We start from the raw sequence: 21,569 nt of genomic DNA on the forward strand, positions 1-21,569 counted from the left end.
AGCCGCCGCTGTTAATTTCCATTCTTATTTTCTCGATGACAGATCGACGCCCATATAATTTTGTGTTGTTTACGTTAAAATGTCACACAGATAATAGTGTACTTCATGGACAGGTAGTGATGTGCTACACATAATGATTACTATAGGAGCTAGAACGATAAACGTAACACAATAACAGACCCGTTTTTTTTTACAAAATGTAAGAAACTAAACTACTGCCGGATACTTTTGTAATACTTATTAAGGTGGTAGAACCCTTCGTGGTTCGACTCCGGCGGCACCACCGCCACACCTATTTCTGCCTAATAACAGCAGTGTTAGACGCTGCTGTGTTCCGGTTTGAAGGGTGTGGTAAGGGAGACAGACTTTTCCGAGGCGTTCCAGCTTAGTCCTCAGGTGTAGCGGCGCATCTGTGGCCGACCGCAGGTAGGAATATCTAATCCTATCTGGGGTTGATTACAGATGTCCATAGGCGGCAGGAGCCACTTACCATCAGGTGGACTCGTCTGCTACTCCTATATTATAAAAAAAAAACTATAATATTATATTACATACACTTATAATATTATATATCATTACAAGATGTTACACGTATACATTTTTGATTGATAATGCCTACTTCTTTAAAATTTTCGAAGCTGTTGTTAAATAAGTAGGTTTTAGTCAGTAAATTGTCCTAATTTTCTTACAGCGTAAGCTTTGTTCTATTTGTCTTTGTTCAAAATACATAAAATAAATATATGCGATCGATATCATTGCTTATTTGGTCACAACACTAGAAAGAACTGTCACCGAGAAAATAAAGAAATGGAAATAGTACCTATAATCGAATTAAATTTTTATTTTCTTAAATTTTTAAATTCCTTCAATCCATAAACGAAATTTAAATATCTTAAATTATCGGATAATCCTAAATAATCCAATATCCGTAACTGTATCAGACACCGATATTTTTACCCGACAGCGGAGGGTAAAGTTTTCCAAGCGTATGCATCATATTGACACCATAATTCGCAAATCAGCCAACTCCACTTTTTATCAAAATGATTTTTTTATTTATTGTGACTTCGTTCAACGCCATTTATTATGAAAATAAATAAAAAAAACATTTTGACAAAAAGTGGAATTGGTTGATTTGCGAATCATGGTATCGATATGTATGTGTAATTCTTTGTCACGCTGCAGCACAAACGGCTTGACGGTTTAACATATGAGGTGTCGTTGGATTCGACTAAATTGTGGGAGTGACATAGACTATATTTTTAAGCAATCTGGTTTTTCTTTTTATAATAATTTTATACTTAACGACCTTTTGCCCGCGGCTTCGCTCGCGTTACGAAGTAATACTTTCATCCCCTATTTTATCCGCTTGGGGGTAGAATTGATCAAAATCCTTTCTTAGCGGATGCCTACGTCATAACATCTACCTGCATGCCAAATTTCAGCCCGATCCGTCCAGTGGTTTGGGCTGTGCGTCGATAGATCACTATGTCAGTCAGTCACCTTTGAGATATATATATTTAGATAAATTAATGTCTATATGTAGGACCGTATTTGAAATCCATAACATCCCTATACCTAATATAATATTTACGATAATTGTTTTATATACTTTTTATATATTTATTACGTTAAGCATATATATAGACTAGTGTTATAATTCACCTACATTAGCCAGTTCGAAATCTAGACACATTTATAATATTATAGTGCATATAATTAAATATAACTTGTTCCATAAAGAAATGACGTCATTTCAGCATTTCTGTTTACCTCTCGCTCTTTCATAGACCATAGATTACTAAAGATTACTCACTCCTAACAAGAAAATGTACCCAGTTTCGAGAATTGAAATAGTTGCGTAAAAAAGTTTTGCCACGTCTCCGTGCTAAAATGTCCCTAAAATATTTGAATTAATTATTTATTTATTCGTAAATTTTCTCTAAAAATGTTTTTATTTGTCAAGAATTCAAAAAAAGAACTTACTAATAAGCCGTTTGCGGCTTCATTCAATTTCAAGACGGCGAAGTATCTTTACTAATCTATGTCATAGACATACAAAATCTATTTTTGATTTCAATCTTTATAGAAACAAGTTATACATATTCTTAATTTATTTACATGTAATTTCTTATATATGAGAATAAAAGCTCAATAATAAGCATAATGATATACCAATTTCCATATATACATAGAATATTTCACTTTAGAGAAGTTTCATACATCAATGTTTATATTTTTATGAAGTACCGACTTATTGTAAAGTTAATAATAGAATTACGTTATAATAGCCTGTATATAATTCTTAATTTGTAGACTACAGTATATAGACACTAATGTTAAAAGATGCTTAGAAAATTAAAATGTCATGAATAATTTTGAATAAAATAATAATAATGTCCGAATTAAGTAACAAGCAGTGATAGCCTAGTGGTTAAGAAACGCGGCCTCTCGATCGAGGGGTCCGAGGTTCAAATCCCAGGCACGCACCTCTTTTTTATGTACGTATTAGAAATTAATTATCACTTGCTTAAACGGTGAAGGAAAACATCGTGAGGAAACCTGCATACCTGAGAGATTTATAAAAAATCTTAAAGGTATGTGAAGTCTACCAGTATGCACTTGTCCAGCGCGGTGGACTATGACCTAATCCTTCTCACTCTGAGAGGAGACCCGTGCCCAGCAGTGGGACAGTAATGGGTTGATGATGAGACTACAGTATATAGACACTAAATGTTAAAAGATGGTTAGAAAATTAAAATAGCATGAATAATTTTGAATAAAATAATAATGTCCGAATTAAACATAAACATAAAATGTTTTTTTAACAAAAAAATAGTATTGGATGAGAAATATATTTTATTTTCACGACCCGCGTGGCGGAGCGGTCACCATGTGTAACGCATGTCACCGGTGTAACGCAAGGGTTCCGAGTTCGATTCCCGGCCAGACTGGCATCTGAATGATGAGTTTGGATATCTGTTCTGGGTCTCGGCTTTTGCATATTTTCCTATATATTTTTTTTTTTAAATAACTCGCATGATTTTTGTTATTTTTTTCTAGTTTCTAAGATATCGACGATACATTTAGTTTTCAGTATTTATGATTGCAACAACACATATTAGCAGACTATAGCCGTTTTTTGCGAATTAAAACATTTAATTACAGTTTTAATTTATTTTTTTACATAAAGAGATTTTGTGTGATTATGATATACACATTAGCAGTCTATTTGTTTACTGATCTACGTTGCAACACTGTCCTCGTTACATGTCTCAATTTTTGTTTATTTTTCAAATTTCACTTTTCAACGATATTTATATTAGTACTCTATTCACTTACTAATCTATGTTTTAACACGTTTTTGCAAATCAAAATTATATACTTTTTAATTTTTTTTGTTACACATTAGCAATCTATTCACTTCCCGCTCCACGTCTATTCACCACTTTTATTAAAAAAAAAACATGAAAATTTATTTATTTTCTGTTATATTTGCTACAGATCAGCAGTCTACTTTCTTCTTCTTCTTGTGCTTCTTGCTCCTCTCAGCGCCGCCGCCGCGCACAGTGCCGGAGAGCTGCTGGTAGCCGTCGCTGCCGGGCTCCGGCTGCCCCTCGGAGAACGTCTCCGAGAACCTGCTGGACAGGCTCTCCGAACCGAAGAACCTGGTCGGGAACGTCTCGGAACGCTGGATGTTCTGGTACTTGTCCGTTGGGTATATTGTGTTGAGTATGTTGGTTGCGAGAGCGACGGGGGCGGCGGCGTACGCCTGATGCGACGGTCAGAATTTCAGGTCCTGAAAATATAACCCTATTTTAGTCCATACTAGCACTATTACTTGGGAAGAATAATCTTTTTTTAATATAGGAGTAGCAGACGAGCATGCAGTCCACCTGATGGTACGCTACTGCCGCCCATAGACATCTGTAATCAACCCCTGATAACGTCAGAGTCCTATCCAAGATCACCCACAGTCAAACCCTCTGTGGTTCGATTCTGGTGGTTCCACCGCCAAAACTGTCTAATAACAGCAGTGTTCAACTCTGCTGTGTTTTGGTGTAAAGAATGTGGTCATGAAGACATCCTTATCCCAGCGTTCTAGCGTTGTCTACATTCTACACTGTATGTTCAGCGTCTGAACTGTGGTGACACCACTTATCAAACGGCATGCTCGTTTGCTATCTCAATCCACTTTCACTTAATAACTATGGTCCACCCGATCAAACGCTCTCTATTCCACCACCACCCAACAACCCAACCACATCTCCAATAGTTTCTATCACAACACAGCGGTGGTAACACCTTACCTTGATGGCCTGCGGGAGGTCCGGCAGCTTCATATCCCGCAGCTGCTGCGGCAGGTTCATGCTCTTCACAGCAGAGACGGCTCTAGCTGGGGCAGCTGATATGCCCGCCTGAAACAATATGATCAGTTATGTTATGGCATTCAACTAATAATTATAATTTTCAGTTTATCCGATAAGTCATAATAGAAAGAAAGAAAGAAAGAAAGAAACATTTATTCGGATAATTGCAACACCAATGAGATACTATAATAGGGGTCTTAGCACAGCTGGTAGTGTTACAAAACGTAATTTGGCAATTAAATTGCTATACTAGTCAACTATCTACTAAGTGACCACACTCACCCCAGCCTTCTGCTCCCAACATGTTGGTAACTGTCCTCCAACTGACCACACTCCACCCCCCTCGGTCACCCATCCCTCACCCCAGCCTTCTGCTCCCACAATATTGCTCAACTGACCAAAGTCCCTCCACCACCATCGGTCACCCATCACCCACCTCGGCCTTCTGCATCTTGTTCTGGTCGTGCAGCCGGCAGAGGATGTCCGCCATGTTGGTCAAGTACCTTCCAACTGACCACACTGACCTCACCCTCATCGGTCACCCATCCCTCAAGTGACCGCAAGCCCCTCAGCCTACTGCTTCCACCGTATTTGTCAAATACCCTCCAACTAACAACACTGACTACACCGTCATTGGTCACCTATACTCCAACTGACCACACCCACTCCACCATCGGTCACCCATCACCCACCTCGGCCTTCTGCATCTTGTTCTGGTCGTGCAGCCGGCAGAGGATGTCCGCCATGTTGGTCAAGTACCTTCCAACTGACCACACTGACCTCACCCTCATCGGTCACCCATCCCTCAAGTGACCGCAAGCCCCTCAGCCTACTGCTTCCACCGTATTTGTCAAATACCCTCCAACTAACAACACTGACTACACCGTCATTGGTCACCTATACTCCAACTGACCACACCCACTCCACCATCGGTCACCCATCACCCACCTCGGCCTTCTGCATCTTGTTCTGGTCGTGCAGCCGGCAGAGGATGTCCGCCATGTTGGTCTGCAGCACCATGCCGCCCATCACCAGCTCGTCCAGCACCTGGTGCGCCGCGTCCGCGTGGAAGATCAGGTCCAGCTCGCACACGTTCTCGAAGCACTTGTCCAGGGTCTCCACGAACACCTGGGTAGGTGGTTTTTATAAAAGACAAGTATACTTAATAGTTATAAGGTTTGGTAGCGGTTTGAAGGTGGTAGAACCCTCTGTAGTTCAACTCTGGTGACACCACCACCTCTAATAACAGCAGTATTAAGCACCTCTGTGCTCTGGTTTGAAGGATCTAGTACGTGAGATATACTGTTCCAAGGCATACTAGCTTTGTCCTGAGAGGCAGTGCCATATCTGAGGCCGACCTCAGGTAGAAATAAAATGGACTGAATGTTCGCTCTGCTAATAATACCTTTTTTGTACAAAAAAGGTAAAAAAAATGTTTTTCTTCTTTATTTATGTTATTTATGCGATTTGTTTCATGTGAACATTTAGCATTATGAATTTGTGTCTTTGTGTTAGAGGGCAGTCAGTCCAGGGAAGTACTCCCCTCATGTTTAATAAACCTATAAATCTCTAGGAGACTTTTTTTTAGCCTTTTGAATTTGAAATTTATAATTGCTTTTTTTTTTTGTTTTTGCATCTTATATACTTTAATATCTATAAAGCAGTTACTTTGATATCACAAACAGACATTTCAGCTTAATTTATTTTTATTTTGTCAAATAATAATATGATATGTACTAACCTGGATAAGATCTAAAATACCAAGCTCGCTCTCCGAGGAATCCACACAGAAGACAAAGTACAGAGTAGCGTAATGCCTGTATATTAGCTTATAATCTGAACCACCGATGAGGCTGGAACAAAATAATTAACATTTACTATAAATTGAAACTATAACTGAAAACAAAATGTGTTCAAATGAGATTAAGCTTATAAAAACCAAATTTTCATGCCAAAATGATAAAATCAGAGGATTCTTGTATCTCAGGACACATTACAACAAAGTTTAGTACCTTATTTTGCAAGAAAAGATGTTTTATTTTGATTTGATTTTCATATTTTTATATGTTCAATTGGGTTAAGTTTATTATTGCACATATATATATTTTTTAAAATATGTGTTATGTAGTTTCTTTCGCTACTTTTTCTTCATAACGAACACCTTGCGATAAGGCGGTAGATATATTAAAGTTCGAAAGAGTTGACTTGAGATAAGCTTTTTTTTATAATATAGAAGTAGCAGACGAGCATTCAGTCCACCTGATGGTAAGTGGCTACTGCCGCCCATGGACATCAGTAATCAACCCCATATAAGATTAGATTCTTACCTGAGGTCGCCCGAAAATGCGCCGCTACCACTGTGAACTAAGCTGGAACACCTCGAATAATTATGTTTTCCTTACCACACCCTTCAAACAAGAACACAGCAGCGCTTAACACTGCTGTTATTAGGTAGATACAGGTGTGGCAGTGGTACAACCATAGTCAAACCACAAAGGGCATATGAAAATGTTTTCTAAGAAGACTTCATACCAAAGAAATTGGTCAAAACTTGACCAAAACTGCATCTTAGTTGGTCACTAATTAAATTATATGTATATTTTAACTAGCAGAACCCGCGGCTTCGCCCGCGTAAAAAAATATGATATGACATACAAACAACTGTAATCGTAAATTTGTACCTTTACCGTACAATTTTAACGATAAAGTAGCATTAATATTTAATTAACAAAAGCTTTTTTTTTTCGTCACTGTGTACCTAAATTGGTCAAGGTTTCTTCAGAAACATACACTAAACCTCTAATGAGTGGACTGTAATGTCCCTTTATTTAAAATATAAGTTTCATGTAGGATACAATATTTATTATTTACACTATTTCATAGGAACCGTCCATCTATGGGGCCTTACATACAGTGGTTCTTTCCCGGATCTCTGACTGGGTGATTAGAGCTCTCATTCTTACCACCCGCAACTCCATAAGTCCCCCTTTAGTCTCGTACGACAGGTAGGGGATACTGTAGCCCTGTTCTAGCTCAAAATTTTAATCCAAGATCTATGTATCTATCACATCACCATCACTAATCCACGCATAACCACAACCATACCCCACGGCAGGACAACTGTGCGTTACTAATAATTGGCCAAGTGCAAGTCAAACCCGCACCTGGAGGGTTCAGTACAACCAAAATTTTCATTTTTTTTAATTTCTAGTATTTAATATTGCAGCAGCCATTAAAGTACACACATTGTGAAAATTTGAACTGTCTACCTCCAACGGTTCAAAAGTTAGTTGGAAAAATAACGAATAGCAGTTTGTTGAATGGGGTCCCCTTTTTGTTTTCAACTTTTTATTTTTATTTTAAGTATTTGTTGTTATAACAGCCACCGTTATGCAACCTCTGTAAAAAAATCACATGTCTATCTATTACGGTTCCAGAGATAGAGCCCTGTGACACACGGACAGACAGCGAAGTCTTAGTAATAGGGTTCCGTTTTTATCCATTAGGTACGGAACCCTAAAAAACCGCTGTTCTGCACTTCAGCACGCGCAATACATTGCCATGTTATAAATATATGTTACTACGGCCCGTGGAATTTCGCCCTACACTAAACTTCTCTGCATTCTGTTCTTTTTCCAGACACGCCAAAAGAAGTAACTTCAATAACGGTTTTTAAAGAAACTTTCTTAACTTATAGCATCCTAATGGGGTTGATTGTTGAGTTGCTAAAAATGCTGAAACAGATGTATAAACAGAAAGGCATGATGCTTACACCCTTTTATAGCCGTCTTAAGGGTTGATCTAAAAAAAACAGTGACTCAGATGCTTCATTAAGTCCAATGATAATTTTTCATAGTGGTTGCTTCCAAATTCACGGATTATAAAATATGACGACTCGACGACGAATAATATAACGACCTCAAGGGTTGATTTGGTGTGTGAAAATGGAAAAATAGTGATATATTATTTACAACCAGAAAGCAAAATACCAATTTTCATAGACTTTGCTTCAAAATCTGCGGACTTCTAAACAAAGTTTCTACCCCTATTATACCCTCATAAGGGTAGATATACCATAAATGGTGTAAAAAAGGTCTATCATTCCCAACCAATTACATTTTTTACAGTCCTTGCTTCCAAATAAACGGTTTTTAAAATAAAATTCCATCCCCTATTAAATAACCTTAAGGGTTGATATTCCAAAAACTGTTTTATATTATTTTCAATCAGAAAGCCAAATTTTAATAGACTTTGCTTAAAAAGCTGCGGACTTCTAAACGAAGTTTCCACCCCTATTTTACCTTCTTAAGGGTAGATTTTCCATAAAGGTTGTTAAATAAGCTCTATTATTTCGAACCAGAACGCTAAATGCTGTTTTTACAATCCTTGTTTCCAAATGAACGGATTTTAAAATATCGTTCTATTCCCTATTAATCGAACTTAAGGGTTGATTTTCCAAAAACGGTAAAATAAGTGTTCTATTATTAATCAGAAAGCTGAATACCAATTTTCATAGACTTTGTTTCAAAATCTGCGGACTTTCAACAAACTTTCAACCCCTATTTTACCCTCTTAAGGATAGATTTTCCATAAATAGTGTTAAAAAGTTCTATTATTTCCAACAGGAAAGCCAAATGCAAATTTTTATACACCTTGCTTCGGAATTAACGGAGTTTGAAATAAAATTCCAACCCCCATTTAACGACCTTAAGGGATGATTTTCCAAAAACAATATTTCATTGTTAATTATTGGTGATTAATTATTTTCTATCGAAAACCCAAATACCGAATTTTATACAGTTTACATCAAAACTGGGGGACTCTCATACAAACCTACAACCCGTATTTTACACAAATAAGGGTTGATTTTCCAAAAACGATAGAATTAAAGTTCCACTATATCTTACCAGTGAGGCAATGGCTAACTTTCATAGTGCTGGCTTTCAAATCGGAAATTTTTAAAATAAGCTGTCAACCCTTATTTTACCAACTTAAGGGTTCATTTTCCAAAAATGGTGAAATAGGTGTTTAATTATTTTCTATCGAAAACCCAAATACCGATTTTCATACAGTTTACATCAAAACTGGGGGACTTTCATACAAACTAACAACCCTTATTTAACCCATATAAGGGTTGATTTTCCCAAAAACGCTAGAATTAAAGTTCCACTATATCTAATCAGTAAGGCAATGACTAACTTTCGTAGTGCTGGCTTTCAAATTCGCAAATTCTAAAATAAGCCGTCAACCCTTATTTTACCAACTTAAGGGTTGATTTTCCAAAAACAATGAAATAGGTGTTTAATTATTTTCTACCAAAAAGCTAAATACAGATTTTCATAGAGTTTAGATCAAAACTGGGGTATTTTCATACAAACTTACAACCCTTATTTAACCCACATAAGGGTTGATTTTCCGTAAACCGTAGAATTAAAGTTCCACTATATCTAACCAGTAGAGCAATGGCTAACTTTCATAGTTCTGGCTTTCAAATTGGCAAATTTTATAATAAGCTGTCAACCCTTATTTAACCACCTTTAGGGTTGATTTTGAAAAAAACCCTTAGATTAGATTTTTATTACTTTAAATCAGAAAGCTAAATACCAATTTTCATCCAGTTTGCTTTAAAACTGACGGACTTTCGTATTAACTTTCAACCCCCATTTAACCCCCTTAATGGTGGAATATCAAAAAATCCGTTCTTAGTGCGCATCTACATTATAAAATGAAGCTATATTTCAAATTTCATGATAGTAGCTTTAGTAGTTTAATCAAAACCTTGATTAATACGTTTTGAACGTGAGTATCTTTTCGCTTTTATATATATAGATAAGTTACCATACCTGCCCCCTTCAAGGAAGTTGCACACATTGTCATCTCTTTTGGAAACCAACTGGAATGTTTCTTTTATGATCTGCTGTTGCATGTCCTCATTCTGGAACAAGTAAACATCAATATTAATAATTATAATTAATTATTATGGTAATATTAGTCTGAAATATTGATAAACATTAAATCAACCAGAAAAAACTACAATGGTCATTTTGAAGTTATTAGAATCCTTTTATAAATCTGAATTTGATATGAAAGGTGGTAGAACTCTGTTTTTCGACTCCGGCGGCCCCACCACCACACCTTCTGTTATAACAGCAGCGTTAAGCACTGCTGTGTTCCGCTCTGTTATACTCCTGTATTTTGATCTCAAGATAATAAAGAAGAGGTCATGTTTTACAAGAATGAAGTAGTAATTAAGCATGCACTCTACCTGATGGTAAATTTTGTAACAGCAGTTTTTGGCGCTACTGTGTTCCGGTTTGAAAGGTGTGGTATGGGCAACAGACTTTTCCCAGGCGTTCTAGCTTAGTCCTCAGGGGTAGCGGCGCATATGTGGCCGACCTCAGGTGGGAATATCTAATCCTATCTGGGGTTGATTACAGATGTCCATGGGCGGCAGTAGCCACTTACCATCAGGTGGACTGTATGCTTGTCTGCTACTCCTATATTATAAATATATATATATATATTAAATCAACCATAAAATATTGCATGTCACTTTGAAAGGTGGTAGAACCCTTTTATAAATCTGAATTTGATATGAAAGATTGCAGAACTTAATCTGTGTTTCGAATCCGGCAGCATCACCTCCACACATATTTCTGTTATAACAGCAGTGTTAAGCACTGTGCATTAAACTCCTGTGTGTTGTTAAACTCCTGTTTACCCGCTGTTTAAATGACGACCCACGCGGCCTAGTGGTCACCATGCCGGTCTAACGCGCAAAGGTCCCAGGTTCGATCCCCAGCCAGACAGATTTTTTAATGATGAATTTAGATTTCTGTTTCTGGGTCTGGGTGTTTGTGTATTTGTCTCTGTGTGTGTGCATAGCACCCGCGATACAGGTAATTCTAGTGTGGGGCTGTGAGTGTAGAATGTGTCTACTAATTTTAAAGGTATGATAGAGCAGAGATTATTTTGCATAAGAATGAAGTAGCAATTGAGCATACAGTCCACCTGATGGTAAGTCACCACCATATGAATATCTATAACCAACTCCATTTAGAACACATTCTACCCAAAATCGATCACAGACGCGTCATTTCTGAGGGCGATGGTCACCTCAAAGCAGTGAGCATCCACACCCTTCTTCCGTTACATGCTAGAAATGGGGCGGTGGTACCTTTCCAGTTTAATAATACTGGTTTTACCAAAGACTCCAGTTATTAGACAAAATCGGTATAAATATCCAATGGTGGTAATATCGAATTAATTAAATTTCATGATCTTATTATAATGATACAAAGAAGAAAAAAATACTCACGAAATATTGATAAAATTTTGAGAGACGAGGCTTTCCATGATTGTTAAATACAAGGATTGCTTTAATCATTTTTAAGCTTCTAATCTTACTCAATAACTTAAATACGATTCATTTATGATTTATTACTAAGTTAAGAATAGCTTTAACTTATTAGACATAAATATTAGTGAATCGATTTTATGATTTTCAATTTCTTAATCAGACAATTAGATGACATTTCAACATGACACCTACACGCCGAAAGTTTCAAATGACACTGACGTTATATGTTACGTTTTGAAAAAGATTAAAATCCATATCGTTATTGTCTATGGTTATAAGAAAATGTTATTTTTTTAATTGTGAATAATATACAAATTTGACCTGCCCAAAAATACAATCGTAAACCTGTAACTTTTTATTTTTGATTATATATTTTACACTTGACCTGGAGTACAATAGACAACCGAAGACATAGCTTATTATACTCTGTTATTCTACTCTAATATATTTGACAGCTGGTTTAGTGAGGTTCACGCTGTGAAATATTGATTACAGAACCGATTATCGATAACATTGTAGCGGCGGTTGATAATCCACAGGCTTTGCTAACCTAACCTCACCAGTCTCCTTGCGCCCCATGTATTTACTTAGAACGTAATTTCTCGTCCGCGTTATAAAATGACCTATGAAACTGGTTTGTTAATCTTTCAAATTAATTTGAAAAATAAACAGCAATAAATAATATTATTTCTAATATTTCCTTAAAGACCTTAATATCTTAAGTAGCTTCGTTCAGCTGTTTGTTTCCAGGCTTAACTAGAGGTTTAACTTAACAAATAGTCAATACAGCGACGCTCTTTAATTCACAAATGACTTGGTTGCATTTTACTTTTCCATTTCTATATAAGACTTTTAATCGTTCTTTACACAAAAATAAATATCGATACTATCGGTTCTCACTATAAATCATCGATATTTGTAGACTATCATTATTTCCTTAAACATCGATTCAAGGGTTTGCTTCATATTTGTTGTGTTCAATATACCCCGTTATTAACCGACTTCGTTTTGCAATAGTTTTCTGATTCATTTATTATCCTTACATTACAATATTTAAATGTTCAAAAGTGCATGGCGTAAAATTTGACGTTTATTTTTGCATAGTGGTGAGTCTGTCCTATCTGTGTAATCTGTGACGGACAGACAAATTGCATGACTTTTTTTATTTATCTATGTGCGTCGCGCTCCAGCGGTCAGCGCGGTGCAGTGTCGCGAGTGTCATAAAAAGAAAATTCGTAAAAAACTAAATGGGCATTGTGTAGAATAAATTTTATTTGTTATCGTTCGTGACTATTGTTACGTGAACTTTTGAATGGGATCCCATCAGGTCGAGGTTGGAGCCGCGGGTCGAGAAAACAGGTCAGTATTTATTGAATGGTGGACATTTCTTATGTCTTTATTTGGATGCCGGGCCTTCACAGTTCCAGCGGTATCGGTTGGCTGGATATAGTGCGTAAACGTAGCTTTAACTCCGTTTTATCAAGTTAAACAGCAACGCTACTCCAAATAAGCATAACCACGAAAAGTTATCAAACAAACTTAGATCGTTTAATTTTTTCGAAGTTATGGAAAAAGCAGCTGTTTGCCTAAAAACATATCCGTGCAGCCGTGAATGGGCTGAATGCAAGGAAATCATTAGCCTTTTTGCTGCAACGATTTAATTCGGAAGTTGTTTTTGTTCTATCACCTGACAGACTGATTTGCCGCGTTTATAAACAAAACATTATGTCCATGGTGGCTTCTTAATTACGTAAAATTAAAAATAAAACAAATTTATTTCACAAACCGTTATTAAACACGATTGCTTTACGATTAGTTCGAAAACTAAAATATTTTTCCTTACGAATAACGTAAAATAAATTTTGTTAGTCATAAAAAAATATTATACGATTTAACTAGTCGACCTTGTAAACTAATTCAATAAAGAAACTTGGTTAGTATATTAACATCAAAACATAGCAATGGAAAGTGAGGTGAAAGTTTTATCTACATGCCATATCATCCTGAGTTTTTATACTAATCTTGTGGTAAATTCAATAACTAGTATTTGATTTTGTCAAATTTTGTTCTAGTAATTTTGTATCAAATTACTATCAACTTTTTTATGCTACTTTCGGTTTTACAAAATTATTTTGTTGTATGTGTTGTTGTTTTCTTAGGAATTTAGGATATACAGGGTGAATTTTTAAAACGGGCCTTCAGGGCCAAATCCGAAACTATAAGGATTAGCGAAAAATGCTGAAAGGAGTTACGAGGCCGATTTTGATAAAAACTAAAACTGAATCATTACTTTTTTAAAATAACTTTTTCCCTAGCCGGGAATCGAACGAGTTCATTTTGAAAAAAAATACACCCTCTATATTATTCCACTATCTGATAGTGTTGCTTATAAGGATCAAAATCTGGGAAGTAATGATAAATGACAAACTAAAGGAAAAGCCTCAATTTTAAGAAAATACATATTTTTTTATTATAATTTGGCAGTTAAGTTCCCGCCATTCATCAATTTAAACATTTCGCGTATTAACATTTTTTTGGCTCAATGTTTCAAAATGGACCTTTTGTTCTTCAAGAATTTATATTTTTATGTCCGACTTAGTTAAGGTTACTTTTAGGACCATTATAATAGATTTAACTTGCTATGGGCGGAGTTTCGTTTAATACAGATGTAAAATTGACAATTTGCGAGAATGTCTCTTTCGAGTCAAATCCGAGTGATAACTAAACAAAGGGATATAGAAAATTATATTCACTGTTGAAACGTAGTTATAAACAACAAACAATAACAATTTACTATTTAATCACTTATCTATTTTTATTAAAAAATAAATCCTAAAAACGGCGGTAATTTACTTGCCAAACTATTTACTTTCTCATACTAAGTATGTCACGGTTATAACATCGAATAATTAGTTGATTAACCAACAAATTCTTCAATGGTATGACTTACATATGTTTCTAAAGAATTACACATAAATCATTTGTTATGTAAAATCCTTAAGGATTAGTATGGCAATGTATGGAAAAATATGTATTTTCTTCAAAATTTTCCTTTTCCTTTAATTTGTCACATAACATTACTTTCCAGAATTTGATCCTTATAAGCGACACTATCAGATGGTGGAATAATACAGAGGGTGTAATTTTTTTAAAAATTAACTCGTTCAATTCCCGGCTAGGGAAAAAGATATTTTAAAAAACTAATGATGCAGTTTTAGTTTTTATCAAAATCGGGCTCGTAACTCCTTTCAGCATTTTTCGCTAATCCTTATAGTTTCGGATTTGGCCCTGAAGGCCCGTTTTAAAAATTCACCCTGTATATATGGAATTAATTAAAGTAATTATATTGACAAGTCCTGTGATTATGTGAATGCTCTCGCTCAGAAGTAAAACAAAAAGTTCAATTACCTGTGATTATTCTAGTTCGGGTTTTAAGGATGTGAATCTCATATTTATATGAGGCATTCCAGTCTCTAGGGATAAGAAACATTTTCGTATTTGTTTATTACACTATTAGAGCTTAATATTGATGTTATTAGGCAGAAATAAATGTGACATTAGTGCCACCATAGTCAAACCTAATTGGGCTCTACCACCTCTACACACAAATATTTAATATTTATAATATTTAATATAGGAGTAGCAGGCAAGTAAGCAGTCCACCTGATAGTAAGTGGCTACTGCCACCCATGGACATCTGCAATCAACCCCAGATAGGATTAGACATCCCTACCTAAGGTCAGCCATAGATATACCGTTAGTCTTGAGGACTAAGCTGGAATGCCTCAGAAAAATATCTTTCCCTTACCACACCCTTCAAACAAGAACACAGCAGCGCTTAACACTGCTGATATAACAGATATAGGTGTGGTGGTGGTGCCTCTGGAGTCAAACCAGGATTGGTTCTACCACCTTTAAACACACGCGCAGTTGATACACAACTGAATTTTATTCCTTATATTACTAATTATATTTTAAAATAGACAAATTTCAACCACTGGAGAATCTTACATATCAATACATAAAACTGAATACATTTTGGGATAAGAATGTGTCAGAATTAATAGTAATCCTGAACTGATGCCAACACCTCTAATTTACTTATCTCAACAGATTAATTTAAAACAGGAATAGTTGTGTCATCTATATTTCTTATTTTACATCTGTCTATGAGGGAAATATTTTGTTTCTAAAAAACGTAAAATTAATAATTATATTTTATAATTTCTAATTAATAATTTATATTGTTACTGGAAAGGCTAGAAGTCTAACATGCAAAGATCCTTCTCTGCATGTTAGACTTAGCTTTTCCTGTAACTATATGCATTCTTGTTCCTTTATAACTATGATGACCCATTTGGCGGAGCAGTCACCATACCGGTTTCACATGCAGGGGGTTCAGGGTTTGATCCATGACCAAAAAAATATCTGAATTATTAATTTAGATATCTGTTCTGGGTGTTTCTGTTTTTGTCTATGTATGTGTCCATGGCACCCACAAGAAAAACACATTTTTATAAGTATGAAATAGCAAGTGAGCATGAAGCTCACCTGATGGTAAGTGGTCAATGCCACTAACCAATTCCATGTAGAACATTTCCTACCAGAAGCGAAACACAGATGCATTGGCACTAAGGACTAAGATGCTTTCTTCATGTGTCCGATTTTCATTATAGGTACTCATAATTTGCGGTGTAAGAGTCAGATGTATGTACAAAAAATCAAAAATGGTTTCTTTTTCACAAAATGGTCCACAATGTAGTCTTTTATAAAATGGCAATAATAAAATATAGAAAATTTAAACAATTAATAATAAATTAATTGTTTAAATTTTCTAAACAAAAAACTTATGTCCCGTCATTGTCAACCCATTACTGTCCCATTACCGGGCATATGTCTCCTCTCGATGTGAGAGAGATTTAGGCTGTTCTCCACCGCACTGGCCAAGTGCGAATTGGTAGACTCCACACACCTTTAAGAACTTATTTTTTTGAAGAACTTATTCATGTAGGTTTCGTCCCGATGTTTTCTTTCATTTATAAAGCAAGCAATAATTAAATATAATACGTACATAATTTTGAAAAATTAATGCTGCCTGCTTGGAATTTGAACCCCTGACCTCGAGAGGCCGAGTTTCAACCATTATAACTGCAAGTGCACACCTACATCTATAGGTTTCATAACAAGAATCAATTTAATAGCTCTTAATGATCAAACGACGCAATTTGTCGACAATATTGTGGCAATTGATGGCAGTTTCCATGTGGTAAGTACATTGAAGTGTGGGTGGTAGTTATTAACATTTATATTAACTGACGCTTATGTCTGTAGACCCAGAGATGTTACGTAAAACTGAACAAAAAGATAACGAGTCGGAAAAATATTTACGTTTCTGTATAGGGTATTAAACCTTTTGTAAAAAAATACGCGTCGAATAGATAACTTCTCTTCTTTTGGAAGTCGGTTAAAAAGTGTTTCAAGTGTTACCAAATTCAAAAGTTCAAATCTCATTTATTCAAAACTTATTTATTTATTTATCATTTATTCATCATTTACACCAACAAAGTGAACATTTATACATTGTCTAGACACATCACATTGAACTTAAATCTAAGTGTCACCTCAATTACAGGTGTAAACTACATTCTGATTCATATAGAACTCATTTGGATCGTCAAACTACCACCGCTTCAGAAGGTTTTTCGCTTTGAAGAAGCGGCGAAAAGAAATCCATACGTGTGCAAAGCTTCTTTAATTCAATGGAAAAAACATAAATTAGTAAAGATACTTCGCCGCCTTGAAATTGAATGAAGCCACAAACGGCTTATTAGTAAGTTCTTTTTTTGAATTCTTGACAAATAAAAACATTTTTAAAGAAAAATTACGAATAAATAACTAATACTACGTAATTTACATAATAAATAAATAATTATTTCAAATATTTTAGGGACATTTTAGCACGGAGACGTGGCAAAACTTTTTTACGCAACTATTTCAATTCTCAAAACTGGGTACATTTTCTTGTTAGGAGTGAGTAATCTTTACCAATCTATGGGAAAAAAGCACTAAAAACTACGCATTATTTATGATTTTGAATTTTCGCGCCTAAACGCTAGACGCCATTAGAATAGCATCCCTAAAATCAGCGTAAAAACCAAGACAAACTAATAATAAATAAATATTATATTGATTTCGTTATAAATAACTAGTCCTCGTTTTTTTGGTTTACAATTACATATTATTATTTGAGGTTGCTTACAGTTCCACGGGCGGCAGTAGCCCAACAATGTTAAAAAAACTAACCGACCTTAGAACCCCTCAACCCTATTTGGGGTTGCCAAAAGTCCACACAAATATTACCTATTTTCAGGTAGACGGTATATTTAATTTGCTATTTCAGTTTCATAAAAACTTGGCAAAACCCAACAATATTATTTATTCAGACGACCACAATCTATGATATTTTAATTATGAGTTACTGATGAATATTGATTCGACCCATATCCATTAGTTAGTTTCTATCTACTGTCAATTGATTGATACTTTATGGGACGAAACATATAACGTACTATTTACAGATATAAAAGATATACTTCAAAGAAATGTCTCTTTATTTTTTATGTTTTTGTTATTAAATTATTGTAATAGTTGACTAAGTAACAGAACTCGCACACGTAGGGTTCTGTACAACCAAATTTTTTTTTTAGTAATTGTTATCATGGCACCTAATAATAATAATAGATAAAACTTAAAACGCCAAAAACTAGTGGTTTGTTGTATGACGACTCTTATTTATTTTCAAGCTTTTTTATTTTCAGTATTCATTGTTACAGCGGCCATCGTTAAAAATTCTGTTAAAAAATCAAGTATCTGTCCAATAATCAAGAGATATCCGTTTTTACCCTTTGGGTGCAGAACCCTAAACAACTGCCAGAGCTTTTCTTCTAAACTTGGCGGTTGCACTACCGTGTGTCTACGTTTAAGAATCCGCAATACATCTCGATATCTCGGCCCATGTGGGTGTGGCCGCTGTAGGTCAGTGGGAGATGTGACGTCACACCCCGACACGCGTATCATATAAATATTTGGAGAGTGGAACGCTGAAAATTTATTTTTGAATATCGTCTGTTGCTTCGGTGGTGTGATTTTCAGAAAAGGCCCGGGTTTGAAGTCTGTAATAAGTGTTGTGGTTTTATGTAGTGTCAAAAGTAAGCGGTTAATCTGATTAAAGTGGACCACATTAATGGAAATAATTTCATCCATGAACCATGAATGATGATGATCCATGAATTGTCTACACTCTTTACTACAAATCTACCCTAAATAGGATTTAGATCCTTGAAGAAAGGTGGTAGAATATTTTAACCTATTTCTAATGCGGAGCAATTCTTGCAGAAGTTTGATCCTTTGATAGCCATATATGACGGCTGAATTACATATTAGGCAACCAACTTAGTCGTCAGGAGTGCTAAAGTATCAGTAATTGACTCCAGGTAGAACCAGTATTCTACATAGAGATGGTTACATATGTTTATGAGTGGCAGTAGCCACTTACCAATGGACGGACGACATACTTGTTTGCTTTTTAATCTCCATACTGAGGATATCAATATTTTTATTTATATAACTTAACCACTATAGTTTCACGTTTCAAAAGTTAGAAGTAGTTGAAATAACAAACACTCAAAAAATGCACCAAAATGTTCTCAAAGTTTACGTTGAACCGTCGTTTCAAACAAAACTTTCGTTCAAGTTTGACCTAAATATAGTTTTGGCTTCAAATATTAATTCAATAGGTTTACGGTAAAGTTTTTGACAAATGAATTCCAATTTTGATTCAGTATTTTACAGAGTCCACTTGATGTAATAAAAATCGAGAAGAATAAGGGTGATTGTGCATGTACGACTTTTTTTATCGACACCAGTTGTCGTCAATCCATCACTGTCCCACTTCTGGGCACGGGTCTTCTCTCAGAATGAGAAGGATTAGGCCATAGTCCACCGCGCTGGCCAAGTGCGTATTGGTAGACTTTACATACCTTTGTGAATTTTTTTAAGGATTTTCATAATTATTTTCTAATACCACATTAATTTTGAAAAATCGGAGGTGAGCCTGGGATTTGAACCTCGACACTTCGATAGACCCACTTACCATCAGATAAGACAGAACCGTATCCTTCTTTTATGTTAAACAAACGCTATGTAAAAAAGCGTACTATAAACTAAGTGATTATTTGACTGACAAAACGGTGTGGTCTGAATTAGCTCCAGCTCCACATGTACCATTACGTTAAGTTGACATTCTAAAAAACATTTTTTTTAAAGATGTGTGTTATGGAGTTTCTTTCGCCGCTTCTTCTCCATAACGAAACACCTTGTGAAGTGGTGGTAGTTGTATTGACATGCAAACAGTGCTCTGTGAAGAACCTATTTTGAATAACAAAAAAATGATTTGATATAAAAACATATTTTGCATAAATAATAACCACAAAAGAAAAAAAAATAGTTATATAATTAATCAGTTATACTTATTGTATCTTAAACCTTATAAAACTTATCCGAATTCTAATAATAGAACAGTGTAAGATAAAACTATGACACAAGATAACATACTATTGTACAAACAATCGATTACGTGCCGTCGGATTTGAACCTACGACCTCGCGGTCACGGACGGTCCAATGCCTCGTATTGTTATTCTCGTGTGTGTCAGTCTGTCAGTAGGTCGGTGCTACGTGATGTGGGTACGGATGCTGGTGAGTTGGTATGAGTGGTGTTGATGAGTGATATCTGCCTAATGAAACCAGTGTTTAAGAAGGATATGAAGGATATTCAGAATACTCAGATAGGAGTCTTATCTTATCTGGAGTTGATCATACATGACCATCAGGTAGACGGCATGCTCGTCTAATACTCCTACAATATTACAAAATATACCTATACTAGCTGATCCGGCAAACGTTGTGTTGCCATATAAGTAAAAGAAATGCTAAGGGTGAACAACCCTTATCCTTACCCTTAGGAGTATGTAAAATAGATAGTAGCCGATTCTCAGACCTACTGAACATGCATATAAAATTTGGTGAAAATCGGTAAAGCCGTTTTGGAGGAGTACGGTAACTAACACGGTGACACGAGAATTTTATATATAAGATTTTTTGTTTCGTACAACATTACCTACATTTTTTTTATAAATTGGCTTAATTAGAATAACTTTTGTCAGTGAGCCATATGTATAAAATTTGGTGAAAATCGGTAAAGCCGTTTCGGAGGAGATTGTGACACGAGAATTTTGTATATAAAAAATACGTGTATTAGAAATTAATTTATAATATGCCTTAACCACGAAGGAAGACATCGTGAGGAAACCTATACGTCTGTGGGTTCTATGTAAATCAAAGTTGTTAACGGTGTGTCAAGTCTGTCAATTCGTACTTGATCAGAGTGATGGACTCTAACCTAAATTCTTTTCACTCTAAGAAGAAAATTCGTGTCCAGCAGAGGGTCAATAAATAGTCGGCGAGTTCTTTGATTTAAAAAAAAAAACAAACATCTAAATAAACTCCTTTGCAAAAAAAACGGGCACCTTACACACACACTTTACCTTAGCTTTTCTATGGGTAAATATTATTATATTTTTAGTATGTCATTAGCTTGGATGACTAGAAATTTCTTATTATCAATGAGAATCTAGTTTTTTAACACTTTTATCCTGGTATCGGTGTTTTAGTCAATGTAAACAGAGAGCCGTGTTAAAATGGACATTTTTATGGGTATAATGAAATTAAGACTACGAGTATTTTTATGGTATTTTAATAAAAGAGACATTAAAAAATAAA

The 21,569-nt window shown here is 35.4% G+C and overlaps 2 protein-coding genes across 3 annotated transcripts in view; one reads left to right on the top strand and one right to left on the bottom strand.

Annotated features, from left to right (window-relative positions):
* Positions 1-3,402: 3,402 nt before the first annotated feature.
* or (AP-3 complex subunit sigma-2 or) lies at positions 3,403-11,925 on the bottom strand. 2 transcript variants are annotated; one of them, XM_073081413.1, is made up of 6 exons: positions 11,689-11,925; positions 10,214-10,305; positions 6,112-6,223; positions 5,319-5,498; positions 4,311-4,418; positions 3,403-3,772 (listed from the first exon to the last, which is right to left on the bottom strand). In XM_073081413.1, exons 1-6 carry the CDS (start codon positions 11,755-11,757, stop codon positions 3,506-3,508), a joined length of 828 nt encoding a protein of 275 aa, XP_072937514.1. In that variant the 5' UTR covers positions 11,758-11,925; the 3' UTR covers positions 3,403-3,505. The 2 variants fall into 2 exon arrangements, with proteins under 2 accessions (XP_072937514.1, XP_072937513.1); XM_073081412.1 differs by having other exon boundaries at positions 3,646-3,799; positions 11,689-11,924.
* Positions 11,926-12,891: 966 nt separating this feature from the next.
* Positions 12,892-21,569, top strand: part of foi (solute carrier family 39 fear-of-intimacy) — a 55,128-nt gene continuing 46,450 nt past the window's right edge. Inside the window, exon 1 of the mRNA XM_073081607.1 lies at positions 12,892-13,089. The gene's annotated coding sequence lies outside the window, so the exon portion shown is untranslated. The remainder of the gene's footprint in view (positions 13,090-21,569) is intronic.

This window comes from Epargyreus clarus, unplaced genomic scaffold, assembly GCF_041222505.1.
Source record: "Epargyreus clarus isolate Ecla_fem2 unplaced genomic scaffold, WU_Ecla_fem_2.2 ptg000016l, whole genome shotgun sequence".
Classification (NCBI taxonomy): Eukaryota; Metazoa; Arthropoda; class Insecta; order Lepidoptera; family Hesperiidae; genus Epargyreus; species Epargyreus clarus.